The following is a 25,845-nucleotide window of genomic DNA, read 5'->3' as shown; positions in this document are numbered from 1 at the left end:
TTGTGACATTTTTTTGGGAATGAGAAAACAAAGTGCAAAATTGTGTGTATCTGAATGGTTTATATTTATAACATAAAAGAAACTTTTGATAGCTTCTACAACTTGTTTTCAAAATCTCAAACTTGGGAATTGAGCATGGATAAGTTTATATTTTTGGCTTTTCTGTTTGTGTTTCCTTTGCCTAGTTCTGACTATTTTTGAATCCTTACCATTGAGGGATTGTTTGTTTTGCAGGATAGCTGTATGAGAGCTCGCTATTTGCAATTAATAATTTCAAGTGACGAGAAATGTGTGCTAAGTGGGTAATTACTGCTTTTATCTTGTCTGGAGAAAAATATTAAAATGGCCAGGATATCACGATTCCGATTGACACAACAGAAAAATGATGGGGGAAAACTGGTTGATGAAGGCCGAAATTCCAAAAATAAAGCTCTTTTTAATGAAAATCAAAGTAAAAAGGCTAAAGTGGTTCATAAAGGAAAATCTAGCTCAGTAAGTCATGATACTGGGAGAACACGGAAAATCATTAAGATTGCAAAACTAGGTGGAGATAGGAAGAAGCTGGATAAGACACAAGCAGCTAAGGACCATACAAAAAGGCAAAATGTGAAAAGAAAGAATGAAGCAAATGATATGCCACATGTTATTAGGGGGAAATCTAGATTAGTAAATCCTAATACTGGGAAATCTAGATTAGTAAATCCTAATACTGGGAGAGAACAAGGAAAATGCAAGGTCACTAAACTACACAGAGATGGGAAGAAGTTGGATAAGATAGGAGCAATAAAGGACTACACAGAAGTGCAATTCAAGAATCAAGAAAGCGACATGTCGTTGGCCCTAGAAGATAAAAAGAGGATCAGAAGGAGGTGCATGAAACCAGATCCAAATGACATCACAAACAAGCGGCTTGATGATGATACTCCCAAACTTAAACTGGGTATGTCTAAAAGCAATCTGATTCTTAGGTATTTCAAATTAATTGGTGATTTATGTCTACAATTCTATTATGATTTCTTTTTTAGTTACAAGACAACTACTGATGAGAGCTTTCCAGTTATTTAAATTTTTTAATGTGCAGCTGTAAATGATTAATGTGGGGGCTAGTTAACATGTTTGACTGGATTATCAAAGGTTTAACTTCAAAACATGTAATATTTAACTTCTCATTTGAGTCCAAGATCATATTTTTAGTAATTTACTTGGGTATGGGAAGTTGTATTCCCGTTAATACCTGCATAAAATTTAAAGAGAAGGGACATCTTTCTAGTTCCAAATGATTATGTAGGGGCAGTGATGTTATTACAAGTTGAAACATTTCAAGGGGCGCTTAGGTTTGAGATGCAGACAGGGAGTACCTTATGTTTAGGGCTCTTTAAAAATATCATATTCACAACAAACTGTTGATCAATAATATGTTTTTAAGCATCCTTTTCCATTTGGTTGTGTTTACTTGTAAATTCAGCATTTTTTCTGGTTGTTTGTTCGCATGGAAAACATGCCAAAATAAAATAATATACATATGTGCAACTTAAAAGTAGGAAGTAAGTTTAGAATACCACATAGCATAATATAATAAAAGAAACACCCACAAAATTAAATTTTTCTACTTCAATGTCAATTGGTCAAATTTGAATGTCACTATAAATATTCATTGTTTAGCATTTAAACAGTAAAATCAAAAAAATAATATTATTAAAAGTTTTGTGGTCCCATTATATCTGGCAAAAATGATTAGAAAGGATTCCATTTTCATTTCATTTATTTATTTATGTACAACAATTAAAAAGGAACATGCTAAAGAGGTAGTGATGGAAAACGTTTACAGCAATGGTTACAATTACAACGGTGCTGCTAGTGGTGCTTAAACTATTGCTTCATGGACAGGATCTACGGGATCCCCTACAATTCTATGTATGGGTGCTGAATTGATGTCTCTGTAATTTTATACAGACATAAAAAGGGTAAAAGTTATCTAGAAAGGAAAAGGAGTCATACAAATCTTGCAAAGCAATAAACCACATTGACATACACTGTCTGAGAACTTGTCAAATTGCCTTTGTCTTTTTGAAACTGTTAAGCACATAGTTGAGTGCCTTCAAAATGCAGAGGAGGTATTATGCCCATTTAGTTGTATTGCTGTCCCAATGACAGTTGCGACACCCATGTCTTCCACAAGAAAAGGCCTTACAAAACTTGTGACAGAGATGATACAATACTTTCTTCCAAAAGCAAGAGAAAACTCTCCAAATCTAGGTGTTAACATCTTCCACAAAATACTTGTTCAGACCAACCCTTGCCACCTCTTCAATACCCGAAAATTTGATGCCCTACATGTAAGTTACCGGTTCAAGTTCAGTTCCAAGTTCGAAGTTCGAGAACCGGTTCGCAAGTTTGTCAAAATTTTGGGAAGGGGTTTGGGTTCATTAGTACAAAAACATGTAAAAATTATATATATAGATATATGAAGAATGAGTTAAAATTAGAATGTAGCATAGTAGAATAAACTCATCTAAACAACAAAAACACCGTAAACCTGTAATCATAGTGATCATACCATCATATAGTTCAAGTAACAAGTTCAACATCAAAGATTCAAAACATGAAACATGAATCATAGCATCAAGTTCATCTATCATTGTTTCATGTTCATTGTTCAACTAATGGAATAAAAATCTATTAATATTCTAAGTTCTTCAATCTTCATCTTCTTCTTCATATTCATCTTCTTCTCCGGCATTAGTTGAGCTGAAGGCCAATGGGATCAGCAGCAGCAGCAACAATGATATTGGTGTCAAATTCTTCAGAATTATCTAGTGTAAGCCAAGCAGTGGAAGCATCCAAGTCCACAACCTCTGCACCTACATTCCTCTTCTTTGTCTCCCCTTCTTTGTATTCTTTACTCTTGTGCGAAAGAAGGCGCAAGTTGTAATGCACAGTGAAAAACTCGAACCCACAGTGGAAAATTCGAACCCACAGTGAAAAACCCTGCCCGAACCAGATATTGAAACCGAACCCAAACTTCAAACCAGTTCGAACTTCTGTTGGCCAGGGGGGTGCAGGGACGAGCCATGGTAACTTAGCCTACATGGAGATGAAAATAATTAGCTAAATCTCAAAGGTAGCTGAAACACAGGTAGAAAGGGCAAGCAAAAGTTGAACATAGAGATGGATTAGGAATGTAATCAAAACATGCTAGGAGTATAGAACATAAAATAAAAAAGTCATTTTTTGAAAGGGTTTGGTCTGGCTTTCATCAATTTCGTTCAGGTTGTCTGGGACAAAACCACAGTCCACTATGTACCTCTTGGAAAAATACCCTTCCTCATCAGATTGGAATTTGGACCAGCTATGGATTGGACACGGATCTGGCCAATGTAGGGGATGGATTAGTGACATCCTACAAAATCTTATTAACCTTCAGAAGTCTTTTATCTTCTGCAATGTTTTCTTATTAGTAATTCAAGGTGCACTATTGATCTGAAGCATTTTTTCAATAGATTATATGAGAAGATTTGTAACAGTAATGTAAAACAGCAGAATGGATAGCCAAATATAACAATGGATCAGAGTCATGTATTTAACTAACAAAAGTAAATAGTAATTGAATCATATAGTTTATTGTAGGTTGATGATTTTTCAGAATTAGAATGAGCATGCATACATCAAGAATATTGTTATCATTAATGGGTGCAATGTCATGTCCCCATTTAAAGATAAAATTTAAATAATAATTAAATAAATAATGATAATAAAATCATATATTACAATTAATATTGAAATATAAAAATAAGAAATAATAATAAAATATTATTATTATAATATAAATAATAATTTCAATGAAATAAAATAAATAAATAAATAACATTAACTGCAAAAGACATTATTGTAGAAAGTATGTTACCTTTTTTAATAGGATATTATAATAAATGATAATAAATATAAAACAAGTAAAGAAATAATATAATATAAAATAGTATAAGTTAATAATAAATATAAAATAAGTAAAGAGAAATAATGTAATGTAAAATAATCCACTTAAATTTCAAAATATAAATTTTAATAATTAATGAATCATTGTGTAAAGGAAGGTATGCGTTCCTAATCCTTCCTATATGTATGGGAAGAAAATTTAAGGGAGGGTATGCCCTCTCAATGACCTTTGACCTGCATCAAAGGCAAATGTATCTTACATATATATATGACACTAAATGTCTCGGGCGACACTGGGGGTTTTCTTCTCCGTTCTTTTTCCCCCAATACCTGCACTTTGAACTGGGAATAAACATTTATAATTTTTCTTACTATATAATATAGATAGCGCATTGAGCATTCTACTGATAAAAACTAAAAAAGATAAAGAAAAATATAATATAAAATAATATAAGTTAACTAACAACAATGAAAGGTCAAGGGATATGTAATAAATAGATGTGACTGCTTCAAAATAAGATACTTGGGGGAGGAGAGTTCATTTGAAAAAGAAAAGGGGGAAAAAGAGAAAAATAGAGTAGTTAAAGAAGGATTAATAGAAGAGGAAAGGAATGTGAAGAAAATAAGGAAGTGAATTTTTTGAAAGTCAACTTTGATGAAAGGATGTGACTTTTTGAAAGGATTGTAAATATGAAAGGTTGTGACTTTTCAAATAGATTGTAGTAATGAAGGGTTGTGACTTTTCAAATGGATTATGATTATGAAGGGTTGTGTCTATTCAAATGGATTAGGATTATGAAAGGTTGTGACTTTTTGAAAGGGTTGTAAATATAGAGGTGTTACATCCCAATTTTGGTCTAATCTTAAATTGCTTAAATAGCCGTTGTGCTTTCACGTGAAGTTAGTTGACAATTAAAATTAGTTATAATAATGTGAATTGGTAAGATGGTTGATTGTTAGGATTTCATATGAAGATGACATGTTAGTTATTCGTTATGATGTTATATTGCTATTTAGAAATATTGGAAAGATGGTTACTCATTCATGAGAAGTGAAATGGTAGTTAGCCATTATGATGTTTTTATAATCAATAACATGTTATCGTAAATTATGATTATTTAAGGAATATGATATTATCACGGAGAATTTCTTCTTGCAGGAGCATGTCGAAGGGGGGAAACATTGCCAAGAAAGGAATTGGGCAAGGGACACCACTTCACCTATAAGTCGATAGGTATGATTTCTAACCACCAAGGCTAAGGGGCAAACGGCTAGGCAAGCAAGAGTATACTAGGGATTACCATGAGCTACCTGTCAATACATGCATTAATAAAAGAAGATCACTGAGCATTTAATTAAAATATGTTACCTTATGATTTTGATGACCTCAAAGCGTCATGTGATATTGCCATGCCTTAGTACAATAATATCATATTATCTACATATGCTTGCATATACACACACATATGTATGTATGTATGTATGTGTGAATTAGACGTATGTATATGTCCACTTTATATAAGACATATACGTTAATACTTTGTTATAATACCCCACACACACACATATATATATTTGTATATATGTACGTGTGTATATACATACACAAGTGTAGGTAGGTAGTGTATGACATTATTTTACTAAGGTATTAAACATGAGTTAAAATCATACCTTGGCAATAGTTAATCTTTCATCTTGAGCGACTATATTTCTATAATGTTTTCATTGGCCTTATATTATTTTGTTGTGGGTTGCCACATTAATATTATTTCATTTGCCACATTGAACCGATGGCCATGTATCTTGTAACTCGTGCCACCTTTGCAGTCTTGCTCGTAACAGAGCATGCAACCGAGAGGGCTAAGTCTCTTGTGCGGTAGCTCATTGAGCACGTGCAATATTTTCATCTTAGCAAAGTATACCACAACAAAACAAAGACACTACCTTCTCTCGCTTTCTTTTTTGGTTCTCATTATTCCTGTGACCTTGATACACCTTTCTACAGGCACTGCTTCAAATCATAATTCCATATTACGGTGCATAGCCGATCATTGCATCTATAGCCTTTCGAAACTGGGCATTCCGAGCATTTATCAAGTGCTGTTCATATCGTGCAAGCCGACTGACAATCAGGTCATGTTATTATCTTTGTTTTTGCTTGTGAATATGTGTTTCAAACGAATCATGAGGCTTAGTAGGCACCTTTGGAAAGATCATATAATGCTATTGTATTGAATATGAATGAATCGATGTTCACTCCTTATGTACACACTGTATGAATGTACGGAACTGCAACATCTCTCATCTAAGGAAAATTTCTTACAGAATCATAACCAATGAGTGTGCAACTTATACAAGGGTATTTGAAATATACTTCCCGTGATAAGAGATCTGCACCTTTTAAATCAAGATTTGTATATGTTTCTAATTTCAATACCATTGTGTAATGACAGAGCTAGAATGGTGGATGTAATGGCTGCAAAAATAAGTGCTTAGATATTTAAAAGAAACTATCTTTATGTTGCCAATGCCAGAATGTTAGATGTATTAACTGTACAAATGGATCCTTAAACATTTAAGATATCTTTTTGTTATGCCAACACCAAAATGGTAGATGGATTGGCTATGCATATAATGCTTTTTAAATTCAAAATTCCTTTATAATGCCACGGCCAGTTGGGCAGATTTATTGGCTGTGATTACTATTATTCATACATCCATTTGATGAATCATCCAGGAAGATAAGCATGGTCGAGATGAAGGGTGTGAGATAGAAATAATTGAAATATGATTACTCTTGCATGATAAAAAGAAAGAACCACCAGTAACTAAAACAAGTAACGTGATTTGATTAAAAACCCGTATCAGCTCATGATAGTCCCTACTATAGTTTGGTTGTCAAGTCGAGCTGTGGGTGATCGGGGCCCTCACAAATACTTGGCCAAAGTAGGTGACATGCTTGCTCTTGTGATTACTAGAGGTCATGGTGCTAATAGTTAGCAGAAAGGTGGATGGAAGGTATTTTAAGCCTAGTTGGTTGTATAGCAGACGCTCATTGGTTGGACAATGGTGCCCCAAGCATGATTCCCAGGGTAGGGAGGGCCTTTCTCGGTAGAGATTGTGTGGGGGTACTTAGAGATCTGTGGTTTGGAGGTTAAGCCCAATGGCAATGCTTCTCCTCTCCTCTGATAGCCAAAGCTTGTACAACTCAAAATCAAAGTCTCTATGCAATCATCTGAAAGTCGGGTACTTTATTTTATATTTATGCTTTGCATTTCCAATTAATTATTATAGTTAGATGATACGGTATTTCCAGTTTCAATATAAATGGAAAGGAAAATGATATTCATGCATATGTAGTTATTAGTCTTTCATGTTATATTGAAAAGAAATGTTTAATTTTAGATGTTTTCAAATCATTAAATTTAGTATCAATATTTAGCTTCTTACGTATGGTATCAGAGTGCTGGGTTCAACACTGAACCTCGGGGTCATCATTATCGTAGCTAGAAAACTGAAAAATGTAGCGTTAAATGGAAAACATGATGTTTATGCGAACTACTCCTCGAAAGAAATCCCGTCATCTTGTATTCTTTTATTTGATTAAAAATATGCGAAAGTACGACTAATCTCTCTATTACGTACCCAAGGAAGACAAGACATTAGCCCAAGCTCTACTCCGAATTAGGAGAGAAAGAGTTAGATGGACTCCAGTGAAGAAAGCAATCTTTAGAACCAAAGTCATTGAAGCATGGAATGCCAAGCAAATAGATTCACTTATGATTTATTGTAAACCTTGTGAAGGGCAGGATATGCCCAAGAATGGAAACAAACAAAATACTCAGAAATAGGGACTCTGATTTCTTAAAAAGATTCATGTGAGCTATTTTGATGTATCCTTAGAAGAGGGAATTTTGTAAATAAGATTGGTTGCAGTTGCAACAAGAGAAAATATTCTATATTGGAATAAAATAATGGCATTTTGCATTGTTTGAGAAAATAATTGAACTTTCTTTTCCCTTGAGTAAATCTATGAAAACATAATATTGATAAAAAAGAATCAATTGTATGTTTCAGGAAAACGAAAATCATGACAAACAACGGAAACAACATAGAGAAAGTGATGTCCAATGGGACGTTCCTCAGACTTTTTTTGCCTAGAATTCCACTCCATTGAACCCCATAGATTTGTTGGTCTAAGTTTAATGGGAAACTCAAACTAGGATGGAAAATATTGAGAAAATAATGAATGCCTAACTTGGGGAAGGTCAAGAGGACACCCACTTCTCTTCCCCTCCTAGGATTGTGCAAAAGATATCTGCTCATAGTGAACATGAAACCAGATCTCCTATAACATAGTCTGAAAAACAGAAGAAGCAAAGAGATATTCAATGATTTATCCACTGACAAAAAAAAGATAAAACCTCCTAGAGTTTCCGGATCTGAATCTGGTGAAGTCGTAGAGGCTTGGTTAATTGAGAAGGTCAAGAGGACACCCACTCCTCTTCCCCTCCTAGGAATGAGTAGGAGGTATCTGTTCATAGTGAACATGAAACCATACCTCCTTTAACACAGTCTGAAAAACAGAAGAAGCAAGAGATATTCAATGATTTATCCACTGACAAAAAAAGATAAAACCTCGTAGATTTTCCGGAGCTGAATCCAATGAAGCCACAGAGGCTCGGTTAATTGAGATGGAACAGTACTTCGAGATCAGAAGTTTCTTTGAGACCTCCAAAGTAGATTGGGAATTTACCACCTTTTGGGGGAGGCAGCCACATGGTGGGGAAACACCAAAAGAGAATTGAATCTTAAGACTATTGATGTCACCTGAGACAGGTTTGTCTCCATTTTTAAGAATAGATTGCTTCCCCAAACCTTTTACAACCAGAAGTTGCAAGACTTGCAGAACCTTAAGTAGGGGGATAGTGCATGAGTACTAGAAGTTTACTTGTCTCCTAAAATATGTTCCCCCATATCAGTAGGATAGGAACCTGAAGGTTAGAAAGTTTGTCATGGGGTTAAACAATAGGATTGGGGGAGCAGTTGATGTTCTCGCCTCACGAACTATGGAGGAAGCTCTTGAAAGAGCCATCCATCAGGAGCACAAGGTTAAAAGGGATGATTCCATCCGCAACAACAAAAGGAAGGCAAATTGGAATACCAACGGTTCAAACTCTAGGTTACACAAAAAGAGCTTCAAAAACTTTAAGCTCAACAAACCTGGATACAATGGAAACAATAGCAAAGAATTTAAAGGCAATTGCAACAGTGGTAGTGGTAATAAGGGAGGTGAGAGGAAGGGACCACCTAAAGGGCTGTTTCACTTGTGGCAGAGACAACTATGCCAACCAGTGTCCTAATAAGGGCATTTGTAACCAGCAACCGCGACATCCTTTAGCTCCTCAATTGGCTATTTTCCAAGAAAAGATCCATGCAACACTAGATAACCGACAGGCAGAGTAGCAGTTGGGTCCCATAGAGACCCTTGGTAAGATTTACAGAAACCCTATCTCTATTTTAATTCATATTGGAGCTGTTGAATGTTTCATTTCTCCAAAACTAATAAGTAGATTTTCCAAGAGAACGAGATTAATGGCCCGACCTTGGATTGTTGAATATGCAAACCAATCAAAACCTGGGTAGATCAATGTCTGTTTGAGGCACAAGTAGACTTTCCAAATTTCTCTAAAGAGGTTAATTTGTCGTAGCACCTCTAGGGTCCTATGATATCATCACGGGAATAAATTGGCTCAGTGAGCACCAAGTGAAGGTAGATTGCCTTGCAAAGACAACAGTGTATCTGGACAATCAGGGAAATCCTATCTGCATCCAAGGGATAATGCTTGAAGTGAAACCTCGTCAGATCTTAGCCATGCAACTTAAGAGATATAGAAGGAACGGGTGTGAATTTTTTGCAGTAAAGATAGAAGACCTGAGAGAACCCCTAGAAACCACTTATCAGGATGACTACATCTTTGAAGATGGGGAGATTAGAGAAAGATTGAAGGAATCTTTTGAAGAAAAATATCCATATCGCAGAAATTTCCAAAGGAACTTCCCGGCCTGCCCCCTTCTAGGGCATTTGATTTCACCATCAATTAGGTCCCTGGGTTGGAGCCCATATCAAGAGCACCGTATCGCATGACCACAATAAAGCTGATGGAATTATAGGTTCAGCTATAGGATTTGTTAGACAAGAAACTTATCCAACCAAGTGTATCACCTTAGGGAGCCCCAGTGCTATTTGTCAAGAAAAAGGACAAAACCATGAGGTTGTGCATTGATTATAGAATACTTAACAAAGTCACCATCAAGAACATATATCTACTCCCTGGGATATATGATTTATTTGATCAAATGAGGGGGATAGCAGTATTTTCCAAAATTGACCTAAGATCAGGTTATCATCAGCTTTGAATTAAGGAAGAATACACTCATAAAACCGTCTTCAGATGCCGCTATGGGCACTATGAGTTCATTATTTTACCCTTTGGACTAACTAACGTCTCTGCTACTTTTATGAACTTCGTGAATAGCATATTCCAAGACTGTATAGATAAGTTCGTGCTTGTTTTTATTGATGATATCCTTATCCACTCTTCGGATGAGGAAGAGCTCCATAAGCACCTTAAGGTGGTATTACAAAGGTTACGAGAATACAAGTTGTACGAAAAACTATCCAAGTGTTCCTTTTTACCATAAACAAATCCAGTATTTAGGACACATTATATCAGCCAAGGGAATAGCAGTAGACCTTGCCAAGTTGGCTAGTACCTAAGAATGTGTTAGAAGTCAGAAGCTTCACGGGTTTGGCTGGTTTGTTCATGAAATTTGTTAGGGATTTCTCTAGGACACATTATATCAGAAGACCCCTCCAAGATCAAGGCAATCAAGGAGTGGCTAGTACCTAGGAATGTGTAAGAAATCAGAAGCTTCATGGGTTTGGCAGGTTTCTAAAAGAAATTTGTTAGGGATTTCTCCAAGGTAGCACATACCATCACCACCCTATAAAGAAAAGCAAAGAAATTTATATGGTCTGAAAAATGTCAAGCAACCTACGAATATATAAAAGATAAGTCGGTTTGTGCACCAATACTTAGGGTACCAGATCCTAAGGGCCATTTTTTGGTTATAACAGACTCATCAGGAGAAGGACTAGGGGGTGTCTTGATGCAAGAAGACCAGTCTTCGCTTATGAATCCAAAAAATTGAAAAGCTATGAACAAAATTATGCACCAAATGACATGGAACTAGTAGCTGTTGTCCATGCTCTACATATGTGGAGATATTAGCTAATCGGAAAACCATTTGAGCTCAGATTAGATCATCATGGATTAAAGTATCTATTCACCCAACCCAATCTTAATGCTCGTCAGAGAAGGTGGGTAGAATTCTTAGCAGATTATGATTTGAGATTAGTTATATCAAGGGTAAAGAGAATAAAGTAGCTAATGTCTCGAGTTTGTGAAGGCATATTTCAACCATGGTAGCAATAAATATAGGACTGAGAGAGCAGGTACTGCAGTGTCTGCCTAGAGATGACTTTTACAATGAGGTTTGCCAATTCTTCTCAGGGATTCTCAAGATCCCCAGTATGATGGATACCAACTAGAAGGAGATGGACTCTTACAATATAAAAATAGAATGTATATACCTAAGGTTCCATAGATTCAAAAGATGATTTTGGGAGAGACACATACCACCCCTTATTTGGGACACCCGGGGTTAACCAAGATGCTGGCTGATATAAAATTGTTGTACTTTTGGAAGGGCATGAAAAAGGAAAGAGCCAAATATGTGGCAGGATGCCTCGAATACCAGAGGGTTAAGGTAGAGCACCAATAGCCGGCCGAATTATTACAACCAAATGAAGTCCCTAATGGAAATGGCAAATAATCACAATGGATTTTATCCAAGGGTTACCCATGACACAAAATAGACATAATACCATTATGGTAGTTGTGGATCGACTAATTAAGGTAGCACATTTCATCCCTAGAAATTTAACAAATGAAGCGCCAAAAATAGCTCATAAGTTTTTGGGAGAGATATTTCAACTTTATGGAGTCCCAAAAAGGATCATATCTGACAGAGATGCTAGGATGACATCCAGATTTTGGCAAACTCTATTTTCAGCCTTAGGAACAAAGCTAAACATTAGTTCAACCTACCACCCAAAGATATATGGTTAGACAGAAAGGGTAAATCAAGTGTTAGAGGATCTTTTAAGAGTAGATTGCATGGATCAACAATATTAGTGGGAGATGTATCATCCCCTTGTCGAACTTGCCTATAATGTAAAAACCCCGAACTAGCTCCCAATTTGAATTAATGATACACAAACTCTTATTTGCAATATTTAATTGTTTTCCAATTTATATCGAATTTTCTCCAATTGATAAGTGATAACAATTACATGAAGTTTGAAATGATATAATGAATTCTGACTATAACTGGAAACAAATTCTTTGCATTTAATATGAAGAACAACAAATCAGAAATATATATTTTAACAATGGCACCTGGCTGTAGGTAATTTGCCAAATTGTGCCACCCAAAATGATGTCCCTTACTGCCAAACTCATTGCAATGATTGATATCCTTGGCCGTCCTCAACAAATGCAAAACACTGGAGTAGTTGATGTTGAATGGGCTGTAATGTCACTCTCTTAATAAATCAGCACGCTACCAACATGTACCGCAGGTCTGCAAATTGCCAACGTGACTGAAGGTTGGACTCCCCACACATGTGGCAGTATATTGCAGGTCTTGAAAGCAATGTCATCAAGCTCTTTGGTAGCTGAGTTTTGACTCCAGCTCGCCTAGGCAAGTATTACTATATGGGACGCTGTCACTGAATGTTAATGGGCAGCCTTTAGTAATAAATCAAATTTCCAGAATGCCGTCTCCAAAATGGATGAGCAAATTCAATTCTCCTCATTATCCAAGCATTAATCACAAACCAATCTCCAAGACACAAAATACACAAAAGGAGATTGTGCAAACGAATATCCAATCCACTATACTTCAGCAGTGGAATGAAAAACACTTCTCAGCTACAGTGATGAACAATAGAGAAGTTAGGCAATCTTAGCTATACCTCAGCAGCTAAATTTCAGTATATTGCAGGTCTTGAAAGCAATGTCATCAAGCTCTTTGGTAGCTGAGTTTCGACTCCAGCTTGCCCAGGCAAGTATTACTATATGGGACGCTGTCACTGAATGTTAATGGGCAGCCTTTAGTAATAAATCGAATTTCCAGAATGCCGTCTCCAAAATGGATGAGCAAATTCGATTCTCCTCATTATCCAAGCATTAATCACAAACCAATCTCCAAGACACAGAATACACAAAAGGAGATTGTACAAACGAATATCCAATCCACTATACTTCAGCAGTGGAATGAAAAACACTTCTCAGCTACAGTGATGAACAATAGAGAAGTTAGGCAATCTTAGCTATACCTCAGCAGCTAAATTGCTAGTGCAATTCTTAGAATTTCCGACGCTTATACATTAGCAAGGGCATACAGTTAAGAACCCAGGAAAAAGGCACAAAAGCACAAATTCAAATATATAATCAAGCATGGTTTTCCAATGAAATGAGCTCTCATTTATAAGCTTTTGTTGGCCAAAGTTTCCTTAAAGCTCCACTTTAGAACTTGTGGAAGATTCCCAAAAGAACTCAACACTAGAAACTTTCCAACTTGCTTTTTAGAAATATCTCTTGAAGTCATTATTATAATAACATAAACATTATTATAATAATGCAACTCAACTATTAATAAATAAATAAGAGCTCTTGCAATTTATTACATTATTAATTGTAGGTGACGACCAACTGTTGAAGCCACCCATTGCACTACCAAAAATAACAATTGCCGAAAATAGACTTACTATAAATAGTAAGTCCACAATTGAGACCCCCAAGACACCTTGTCAACTCACGAGGGTCGCTATGATGAGCTAACTCCAATTACATAGACCTGCCAAAATTGGGGACATTACATATAACAACTCATATCAATCTGCTATTAAGATGACATCGTTTGAGGCCCTACACATGCGTAAATGTAGAACCCCTGTGAGTTGGAATAGAATTGAGGACCGAATCATTGTCAGGCCCAAAATGCTTTTATAGATGGAGGAACAGGTAGTTCAAATCTATTAGAGGCTAAAGGAGGCAAATGACTGACATAAAAGCTATGTAGATGCAAAGAGGATCCCTAGCGGATTCTCAATAGGAGAAAAGGTTGTCTTGAAGGCTAAACCCCAAAAAAGTACTATCAAGTTTGGTAGGAATGCCAATTTAGCCCCAAGGTATGTGGGACCCTTTGAGGTGTTGGAAGTCGTAAATGCTGTGGCCTACAAAATTGCTCTACTTCCAACCCTTGCTAGAAGGCATAATGTATTTCACGTTTTATATCTTAAGAAATATGTAACCAGCCACGAACATGTTATTGATTGGAATCTCTTGCAGGTGTGAGAGCCAAGGGTGGTGGAAATAGAGCAACTCAGAATACTCGAGGTGTGCAAGCTTTGCTTACGGAATCAATATATCACCTAATGCAAGGTCCAGTAGGACCAGTATACTGAAGAAAATGCTACATGGGAAGATTATGATGAAATATTTTGGAAGTGTCCACATTTATTTCCAAAAACTTGAATTATGAACATATTTTGATTCAAAATTGATACAATGATAAATATAATGTAAATGGGGTAATTTTGTTTATTCTCTTTGCAATTCAGCGAGGACGATGAATCACAAGGGTGTAATGTCCCCTTTCTAGCATTCATAGCATGATGTTGTCGTTAGCCTATTTCCCCATGGTTCCGTAGGCCAACCAGGACATTAAAGGGACTTAAAGGCCATTTGGCCTAGACAGTTTCAGTTGCAGGTCTTTCTGAGGGGTTTTGAGGCAACTTTGGGCATACTTACTATTTATAGTGAGTCATCTTGGATATGGTCGGACATCCAGTGGCAGTAGTATGTCGATGGTAATTGTTTAAAATCGGCAAGAAGACTTGTTTATCATTGATAAAATTTGTTATGCATTGATAAAGCTATTTTATAAAGTTAAATTTAAATATTTAACTTTATTAATGCATAGACTATAGTTTGTGGGAAATATTTAAATTAAAAGAGTCCCCTTTATGTTATAACACATTGGAGACATAAGTTACATAAAAGGGAGTGATGTTTTATTCCACATTGAGAAAACAAAGGATTGAGCTCTTGTGAGAACACTATAAAAGAAATGGAAGAGCTTCTTTTAGGCATGCTTGGAAATATCAAAAAAATTGGGAAATTTTCTGGAGATTATGTCTCAATAGTTTGAAGGACGAAATCCCTTCAAGCTGGAAATCTTGATGCCATTGAAAGATATGGTCTTGAGATTCAAAAGGGTAGCAATTTGAAAAAGCAGATACGAAAAAAGAAATCCGAAAAAGCGGAATCGAAAAAGCAGGCCGAAAAACGGAACCGAAAAAGCAGGCCGAAAAGCTGTCCGAAAAAAGCGGAACCAAAAAAGCAGGCTGAAAAAGCGGGTGCGAAAAAGCAGGCCGAAAAAGCAGTTTGAAGAAAGTGAAGTAGAAGGGGCAACATAGGAGAAAATTATTACAGCCATCTACAACCAGGTTCTTTGTTATGTATTGTTTTTTAGGGTGTTATAAGCTTTCAGCTGTAAATGTTCATTATACCAACATTATCATTTTGTAATCCATGTAAATGCCAAAGTCTTGGCCATATTTCATGAGCATTGTAATTTTCATTGCAATTAAGAAGATAATAGTTGCTGGTGCCATTTAAGCAATTTAATATCATTATTTATCAGCTAGTTAGTTTGCATACCAATTGTTTGTAAAAATGCCAGTTGGCTGTAGGTGTTCATTTCTCATGCTTAGATCATATATATGCACTGAATATTGTCAAAATTAGTAGCACACTCATGTTAGGTCATTGTGTAGTCCATTGTAGTCTTCTAGCACAAGATTTTCATTGATGCAAATTGAAGAAAAAGTCATTTGAAGCTAGCTGAAATACTATATCAGTCATACGTCCCTTGCATGTGAATTGTTTGATGAAATTCCTTGAGCTTTCATCAGCATTTTTGAGGGCAGATTTGAGCAGGGTCATTACAGTGGTATCAGAGTTTGCTTGCAAAGTGTTTGACGGAATGTCAAACAACTGAAGTATTAAGATTTTTTGTGTGTTTGAAGAAGTTATAACCTGTTGGGGTTATTACAAAGGGGGAGGGTATGATTGTTACATCCCAATTTTTGCCTAATTTTAAATTGCTTAAATAACCGTTGTGCTTTCATGTGAAGTCAACTGACAGTTAAAATTAGTTATAATCATGTGATATGGTAGATGGTTAATCGTTAGGATTTCATATTGTTGATGATTTGGTAGCTTTAGTAGGATAAACCTGTGAAATCAAAGAGAAAGATATATATATATATAAATAAAATTAAGGTTTTCATTATATTAATCATAAATGAATAGACGTGTCCCATGAAAGGACGTGTCTCTTCTTGGTTTATTCCTCATACAAATAAGAGATTGCTGCAAATTGGAAAATAATGTTTAAATGACATGCTTTGTGCTTAGTTTCATATGAATGATATGTATATTTGCAAATTTCAATGTATATTTTAAAATCTCCCTATATGTATATAGCCGTCCCTGTTTGCCGTCCTCGTCCCAAGAATCGTCAAAAAAATTTGCCGTTTCGAAAACCCGTCCCGCCATCCCTTGCCGTTCCTGTACCGGAAACTCGGGGGAACATATTATTTTCTTTCCCTTATCATTATCACAGTCAATCTTATTCACGCCAAATTGCAACCAGAAAATAATGTTCAAATAATGGATAATGTTCACTTAGAAATACTTTTGTTTTCTAGATGGATCAAGTTCACTTTCCCAAAGTAAAAATACAAGCAATTTTAATTGATTTGTTCCAAAGAAGAAGTTTAGAAATTTGGATGGAATAATGGATAAAAAGGGTTTTTGCACTGTGATAGTTTTCAGATGGTTTCTACTCTGCCATTCCAGGGATTGTCCTGCATTTGATGGAAATAGTAGACATGGAGTTCCAAGCAACAATCTCGATGAAATTCAGTTCCTGCTATTTCCGCAAGGATTGAAAAGCAAGTTTGATATACCCAGTCAATCACGAGGGCTTGAAATCATTCTTTTTGTTACAAGTGCAGATGGTAGACATCTTGGCTCTATTTTGTAGATCACAACGGATTGCTATGTAGAGAGAAGACTGCATAGTTTTTAGCCATACATGCAAGGGGATAGTTGAAACCCACAAGAGAAAATAATACAGATATATTCCTGTTTTTTAAATTCCTGTAGATGACCATGAAGGGAATTTTAGTACTGCTAATATGCAGAGCCAAGTGCCTGATTATATAAAGAGGACCATATAAAATATATAAATTTGGAATATGAAACTCTCGAACAAGCTGAAGATAAAAACCAATATTATCCATATGTATCTAGGAGAAGGCACAGGTTTGCTCCGCTTGCATGGTATATATCGTCATGTATAGTCCAGATGAAGGTTGTGTACACATAAGAAGAGAAGAATATTGGAGAGTGCTATCGGAGGTCATCCCGAGTCAAGCAAATGTTGGAAAAGGTAAACATAAGCTAGATTGTACTCGCAGGGTCTTTTTGTATATCGGTTACGCTGAGAAAGATGCAGAGAGAATACAATTAGTTGGAGCCGTCAAACAATAGTTTTTACCTTAAACATTAAAAATGTAAGGCGAAGGCAATAGATTCTATAAAAACACTAAATGGAATCAGCGATGGAAGGTGTCGTGACAAACAGGGTTAAAGATTCACGGCAACTAGTTTCAACACAATGAGTCAATGGAGAATAAAATTATTATCAGTGTTGTCAAATTAAGATTACAAATGGCGAATTTAATTTTCATATGGGGAAGGATATTCAACAAGCAACAATAGATTTAATCGTATAAAGACAATATCAATTAAAACTATGCCTAAGGTTGTGAAATGCTGCTGATGATCTCTGGGAGAAGAATTAATAATATTTTAATTATTCACTCGTATGCCAAAGTTAATAGATATTAGTTTTGAGGAAAGATTTAACAAACAAAGGGTGTAAATTTATTTCCAAAGGGATATCACTTACCATTTTTCAAAAGTCACATCTTTCATTTGCATAGGATATAAATATGAGTTTATTATATGAAAAAAGAAGAAGACACATTCGGAGAAGCATTTATAAAAGAGATATATTTTTGTATGGAGGGGTAAGAAATTTTAATATGGCTTTGTAATACAAAATTCAAAAATTATATTTTAATGATAAATAAAAGCCTTTTTTGCTTTTGTTTATATTTAAAGCATGTAGATTTAAAGTGTAGTTGATTCGTCCTTTATAATCATCTTTAAATTCCGTAAGCAATTTAAATGTTAGGTAAGTGGACACGGTCATTTAGCATCTTAAATATGATCATCATAGATATAGTGAAATATCAAATTGTTTCTGTATTTGTGTCTAGATTGTCTCCCTACCATAGGAGTTAAAGTTCAATCTGGACTAATTTAAGATTGCATATGTATTTGATTTGTCACATCTTGATTATTAAATTGTTGACAGTATAAAGTGTGTAGAACTTTTTAAAGTTGTATTTGAAAATCTTCATTGTAGTTGACTCTATTGCCCAAATAAGCGAAGGCACTGGTCTTTTGAATCATTTAAGTACCATAATTGGGTTTAGATTTGAAGTCAGAAAATCTATATCTTCCTTCTTACAACAATCAAATCCATTATTGATAAATATTATACAAAATATTCATCTAATTCAAAAATTCGACACTCAGTTTCATTTTGACCGAGTTTGAGGGCCTTGCCAACTAGAGAACTTGCAAAGTTTAAATTTGCTATATAAAGGCTTTGAACTGGGTAGTCAGGTTCGGAGTGAAGGTTTACCCACCTAGGTGTAGCCAAGCCTGAAGTGCAGGGGAATTGAAGTGATTCTTGTTCGTTGGCCAGAATTGATTGTGGAATCTAGTTGGAGAATTGATAAGCTCTTGGATTTCCAAAATGCGGTTTTGGGAACCAACACATATGCGATTTTCAGAATGACAGATGGATTGGCTATGCATATAATGCTTTTTAATTCATATTTCCTATATAATGCCAAGGGCAGTTGGGCAGATTTATTGGCTGTGATTACCATTATTCATACATCCACCCGTTGAATCATCCAGGAAGACAAACATGCTCGAGATGAAGGAAGTGAGATAGAAAATTTTGAACTATGGTTACTCTTGCATGATAAAAAGAAAGAACCATCGGTAAATAAAACAAGTAATGTGATTTGATTAAAAACCCATGTTTGCTCATGATAGTCCCTACTGTAGTCTTGTTATCAAGTTAAGTGGTGGGGGAATCGGGTACATAGTGCCCTTTAAAATCCTTGGCTAAGGAAGGTCAGTGGCATGCTTGCTGCTGTGATCACTAGAGGTTAGGGTGCTAATAGTTAGTAGAAAGGTGGATGATAGGTATCCTAAGCCTAGCTGGCTATATAGTTGACGCTCTAACACTAGGATGCTCAGTGGATGGACAGTGGTATCGCAAGCCCAATTCTTAGGGTAGGGAGGGCCTTTCTTAGTAGAGATTGTGTGGGGGTACTTAGAGGTCCGCAGTTGGAAGGTTAAGCCCAATGGAAATGCTTCTCCTCTCCTCCGGTAGCCAAGGCTTTTACAACTCAAAGTCAAAGTCTCTATGCAATCATTTGAAAGTTGGGTACGGTACTTTATATTTATGCTCTCCATTTCGAGTGATTTATTATAGTTAGATGATATGGTTAGTTTCTCTTTATTTGGATTAAAGTAGTCAATTTAGTTACTTTCTTTACTTGTTTAAGTATAAATGGAAAGGAAAATGATATTCATGCATAGGTAGTTATAATTGTCTTTCATGTTATATCGAAAAGAAATGTTAATTTTTAGATGTTTTCAATTCATTAAATTTAGTATGAATATTTAGCTTGTTACAGAAGGGTTGCGACTCTTCAAATGGATTGTAAATATAAAGGATTGTGACTTTTCAAATGGATTGTAATTATGAAGGTTATGACTTTTTGAATAGATTGTAATTATGAGGGGTTGTGGCTTTTCGAATGGATTATGATTATCAAGGGTTGTAATTATAAAGGGTTGTGGCTTTTCAAAATGATTGCGATTATGAATGGTTGTTACTTTTCAAAAGGACCGTGATTATGAAGTGTGGTGTTCTATTGAAAGAGGGCCAATTCCTATCAAGGTGACTTATGTGTGTACTATTACGGGAAGTAATTGGTAAAGTACTTGCTTGTTATTAATGATCAATAGATCAATAAATACAAAAACATTAGTAATGTTTCCTTAGAAAACGATCGTCACGAGTAGAAACATTCTATTCTCGCTAATTGATAACTAACAACTAACTAAAAGCTAACTAAATATTAGAAAGATTCTAATATTTACAATAGATAACCATTAAATAGAAATAGAAACTATCTATTATTGTAATATCTTTCCTTAATGGTTAATCTATCCACTACACCAAGCTGTCCTCTGGATTTGATAAACTTATTTGAACCGAGAGGCTTGGTGAGAATGTTTGCAGTTTGATCTGTTGTAGGAACATAGTGCAAGTCTATTGTCTCGTCTTCAACTAGCTGTCGTATGTAGTGATAGTGAATATCCATATGCTTGGTTTGTTCGTGGAAGACTGAATTTCGTACTAACTTACACCTTTATTATCATCAAACAAAGTTGTTGGGCTTGCTGGTGACAGTTGCATATGCCCAAGCATCTGACAAAGCCAAACAACTTCACAGCCTACTTTAACTGTCCCTCTATATTCAACCTTTGTAGAGGAGAGAGATTGCTTGCTGCTTCTTGCTGGTCCATGTGACTTAATTGGATCCCAAACTAAACACATCTAGAAGTTGATTTTTTATCGTCAACATAACTGGTCCAATCTGAATCTGTGAACCCATTGAGTTTAGGATTAGAACTCTAAGAGTAAAGAAGTTTATAATCTGTAGTGCCCTCCACATAACGAAGCAAACGCTTTTCTGCCATCCAATGATCAACCTTGGGAGCTGTCATAAAGCATGAGATGTAGTTGACTACGTAGCTGATATCAGGTCTAGTAGCAGAGAGGTAGATAAGGCTGCTTGCTAGTTGCTTGTATGTGTATCATCATTTGGAGGAGAACCAGACTTGGTTGATAACTTCACACCTTTCTCTATGGGTGTACATGTAGGTTTGCAACCCTGCACACGAAACTTGTGTAAGACAACCGTGGTATATTTGGACTGAGAAATGAATATTCCAGAAGATTGCTGCTGAACCTCAACACCCAGGCAATAATGCACAAGGCCAAGATCAATCATATCAAAAGACTGACATAAACTCTGTTTGATTCTCTGAATAAAAAATACTGACTTGCCAGTGATGATCAAGTCATCCACATAAATGACTCGAATGATAATGTGACTGTTAGTAGTCTTGATGTACAAATTTGAGTTTGAAGAGCTCTCTGGAAGCCTTGGTCACTGAGGTGCTTATCAATTTTCATGTATCATGCCCTAGGGAGAGCTTTCACCAGTTAAGAACTTGGTGTTCTTTACCAACAACCTTGAAATTAGGAGGCTACGTCATGTAGACCTCTTCTTGTAGGTCACCATTTAGGAAAGTATTCTTGATGTCTATCTGATGGACCTTTCAGCCAAAATGTGCTGCCTTGGCTAGGACTATTCTAATAGTGCTCATCTTTGCCGTAGGAGCAAAGGTCTCCTCATAATCAATGTCGTGATGCTGAGAAAAGCCCTTCGCAACGAAACGAGCTTTGTGCTTATCTAAGGTACCATCAGACTTGTATTTTATTTTGTAGACCCATTTGCAACTAGTGGGATTCTTCCCCGGTGGAAGATCAGAAACTACACAAGTGTTATTCTTCACCAGGCTTTGGTGTTCAGACTTCATGGATTGTTCCCACTTTGGAATTTCTTTAGCTTTGGAGTATGTCTAAGGTTCAAACACATTGTTAATGTTGGCCATGAGAGAAAAATTAATTGATTATGTAGGTTTGCTCTTTTTCCGAGCAGTTCTCCCATCAATGAGCTCATCATCTCGAAGATAAACAAGTGTCTTAACCCACCACTTAGGCCAGAGAGGAGAAGGACCAACATTAGTCTCAAGAGGTGCTCTATGATCAGGTTCCTCATCAGAAGAATCTGGATCGAAATTAGGTGAAGCATCTACAAATCTGGGTGATCCTGTAAGAGAAGCATATACTAAGATGTGTAGTTTCAATAACAATAAGGGATTATGTGTGTGTGTGTGTGTCTATATATATATATATATATATATATATATATATATATATGGACATGTTAATAATGATGAAATAATAACCATATATGGTATACATCATAGTTGAAAATATCTGCGCTATTTGGAAAATAACGTGATATATCGTGCTACCAAAAGCTGAACGATATAATTGTAGTTAATATTTGCACTGCTGCATTCATTATCACGCCACAATATCAACCTCTTAATCTCACCAAAAAAATAAAATAAAAAGTTAAAAGAATTGACGTTTTTAGGTTTTCGTTGTTTTCAAAAGTATTAACTTTTTTAGTGACTTTGATCTCTTCTATTTTGTCCATTTTGGCTGCTCATTCTGGGCTGAGCTATGACGATATTGTTTTTGGTAGAGCTGAAGCAATATCATGTTTGGTCGCTGTTTTTTGCAGAATTGAAGCGATATTGTTTGGTGGATATCATTTTTGGTAGATATGGTAGTTGTGGTTTATTGCAAATCATTTTTTGGCTGCTCCATTTTTTGGTTGCTCGTGGTTTATTGTAGATTGTGTGTGCTTGCTTTATTGATTTTCCCAGTTTGGTGTATGTCTGTGTATTTTTAAGATTATTTTAAGAAATTATATATTTTTAGATGTTCGATACAAATGCCAATTTAATACCCTTTTTTTTGTTGAGTTTTTGGCGATACCCGAGATTTTGGATTTTTTTGGGTCGGCTGAGATATTGCCGAGAATGAGTTTTTCAACTATGGTATGTATTATATGAACATATACAAGAGGTATTGGTATATGTATATCTTATTTTTTATTCTCTTTTTATATTCCTGGGAGTTGATAGTTGATGTTGTATAGGGAGACAGGGAGTAAACCAAGAGGGTGTACTGTTGTCAAGTGCCCCTAGGGTTGAGTTCAAGAGTAAATACATAGTTACATTGTCCTGTGGGACGGGGTGATGGCAAGACGAGGGGACAAGTTTTCGAGATGGGGGGACAAAGGGGCCTTGATTTGGGGACGATGGGGGGACGACGACGGGGCACGAGGGGGTGGCGGGGGGAGTAGGGGTGTATATACTATACATATGGTACTTAAAATGCTAGTTATGAAAAGATGTACTACAATATAAGATATAAAGATGTAAAAAACTTAAACATTGAACATTGCATTGAAGTTTTGAACTAGAACATCACGATTCATGATCAAATGACAATGGACACTGAACATCAGCAAATGAAAGTGTCAAATTATATATTTTAAATTTATAATATATATTAGATCAATATTATGAGTATCTACTCTCTAATCAATGATCATACGAGTCATGACGTAAAGATTATTACAATAAGTATCATGTGCCATGAATCATGATATCAAAATAAGTATATAATGCAAACAAAAACTACAAGTCTCCAAGAGTCCAAATCAAAATGCCAAATGAATGATCAATGATCACCCCTAGAAGTTGAAACTTGCCACTGGAACTATCAGTGTCTCCTTGATCAATAGCCGAAAAGGGAACACCAACTAGCCTTGTGGCTAGAACTAAAGTATCCTCCTCATCAATCTGCGATGGCTCCTTAGGCTCTACATCCCATCGTGATGCTGTGCTCTCCTTGTACACACGTGTCTTGCGGTCATCGATATGCAACACACTGTGTACAACCACTAGCTTCTCTGCTCTCTGAGAGGTAAGTCTATTCCTCTTAAGAAAGTGGATGAAGCTATATGTAGACCAATTCTTCTTAGAAGCTGAGGAACTAGAAACCTGGGATGAAAAACAATTGGCCAATGTGACACTCGGGAATTAGAAGTTGAACAATGATCATTGAAAACTTAAATAGGTTCAAGTTGAAGAACTAAGTACCTGGGACAGCAAACAAATAGCTAGTGTGGTGGTTGTAGATTTCGGTCCATGAGCTGACCACCACAAAATGGGATCCTCTTGTGCCATAGTCTTGATATCCACCTTTGTCGCTTGAGTGTAACCTCGAAGAGATGCAAATTTGGTACACTTAGTGCGAACCTTAGCTGCTGTCTCAGGGTCATACACCCTATCTATGCACTTGAAGAACCCTTCCTTCACTTGAAAAATTAAAGAAAGTACAAATTATTAGCAAATAGAAGAATCAAGATGCTAGTAATGTAAATGATTTATAAAATGATAAGAGTCTAAGACATAAAGATGATTAAAATGAGTAGTGTTATATAATGATATAAATCACCTCATCATTGTGAAGTGGTACAACTCTACTAGGCCTAGTCATGTACCACTTCAGATTCAATGCATATGCAATTATGTGTAAGGGTGTGTTAAGGCTGTCCCATCTACGCTGAATAATAGGCCGAATGTGATCATTGTAGAAGGCTAATGTGGGGTCCTTCTCTCGCACAACTACCCTCATTTGCCCAAGCATAGAATCAATGCACTCGTACACCTCTCCAAGTGTAGGTGCATCCCCATCTCCATTCCTGATCACCTTGAAGATTGGCCTGATGATAGAGACAATGTATTTTGCATCGCTCCAAAATACATCACTCTTAACTATTTCCTTCACCCTCATCCCCTGCTCTGACTCGAAGCCATCCCACCTATTCCATTCATTTGTCATAACCATTAGTTGCAGCGGCTCCTATAACTCAAGCATTCAATCCAAGAGAATGAAATAGGATGCATACTGTGTCTCAATTGGCTTCAGGAACTCCTTGGTGAATCTCCTAAATAGTGCATGTGAGGTGTAGTGGTTGCAAATATACATCTGCACATCTCTAGCATTAGTCACCACTCCCTTTATCTAGGTAATCTTCCCCATGTCCTTTAGAGCATTGTTCATAGCATGCACACAACAAAGAGTCCACCAAATATGCCGATATGTGGCCTCAACAAGCCTCCTTGCAGCTCTGCACGCATGAGCTACCTCTGTCACTACTTCGACCATATTTTGTTGCCCAATCTCCTCAACGGGTTCCTGAAGAATCTGAACCTAAAAATCAGCATCCTTTCGATGCCATGAACAATCAACCGCCCTAAGAAAGAATGGGCCCTCTGTGCATGTGACTATGACATTGATGAGTGGACAATGTCTAATGTTTGTCCACCCATCCATGATAATGCTGCACCCTGAATCCTCCCAAACATCCCTCAAGCTCTCCATGGACTCACTAATCTTGGAATACTCCTCATCCAAGATTTTAGACTTCAATTTGTGCTCACTTGGTGGCACATATGATGGTAACCTCGCCTTCGCTACATTCTGAAATGCCTCTTTAAAATAAGGAGACTGAGCAAGATGAAGTGGAATGCCACTGGCAAATAACTTCTCCCAATGCATGCATCTAACTTCTCTCTCGTCTGGGCTGCATACAAATCTGCTATGGGGTTGTCACTAGACTGTGTCCTGCGTGTCCCCTTGCTTGACTGGGCTGCTGCTACACCCATAGAGCTATAAGTAGAGGAAGGTGCGGAGGCTGCCCCTGGCAATGTAGTAGCTGAAGCTCTATATTGTTGTCTAGAAGAAGACATGTGTCGGTGTTGCTGCCCCTGT

General features: G+C 36.3%; 1 protein-coding gene across 8 annotated transcripts in view; it reads left to right on the top strand.

Annotated features, from left to right (window-relative positions):
* The window catches only part of LOC149565923 (P-loop containing nucleoside triphosphate hydrolases superfamily protein), a 140,612-nt gene that overhangs the window by 6,430 nt on the left and 108,337 nt on the right, over positions 1-25,845 (top strand). For 4 of the 8 annotated variants that reach the window (XM_089819379.1, XM_089819383.1, XM_089819378.1 and 1 more), the window contains exons 2-3: positions 235-940; positions 5,093-5,167. In XM_089819379.1, coding sequence (XP_089675505.1) covers positions 343-940; positions 5,093-5,167 — 673 coding nt within the window. In that variant the 5' untranslated portion in view covers positions 235-342. The remainder of the gene's footprint in view (positions 1-234; positions 941-5,092; positions 5,168-25,845) is intronic. The other 4 variants (XM_089819384.1, XM_089819382.1, XM_089819385.1 and 1 more) reach the window with 1 other exon arrangement.

This window comes from Cupressus sempervirens, chromosome 3 (assembly GCF_028749045.1).
Source record: "Cupressus sempervirens isolate cs-2001-9-10 chromosome 3, ASM2874904v1, whole genome shotgun sequence".
NCBI classification, from domain to species: domain Eukaryota; kingdom Viridiplantae; phylum Streptophyta; class Pinopsida; order Cupressales; family Cupressaceae; genus Cupressus; species Cupressus sempervirens.
The sequence above is the reverse complement of the archived record's forward strand: the minus strand, read 5'-3'. Positions and strand labels throughout refer to the sequence as shown.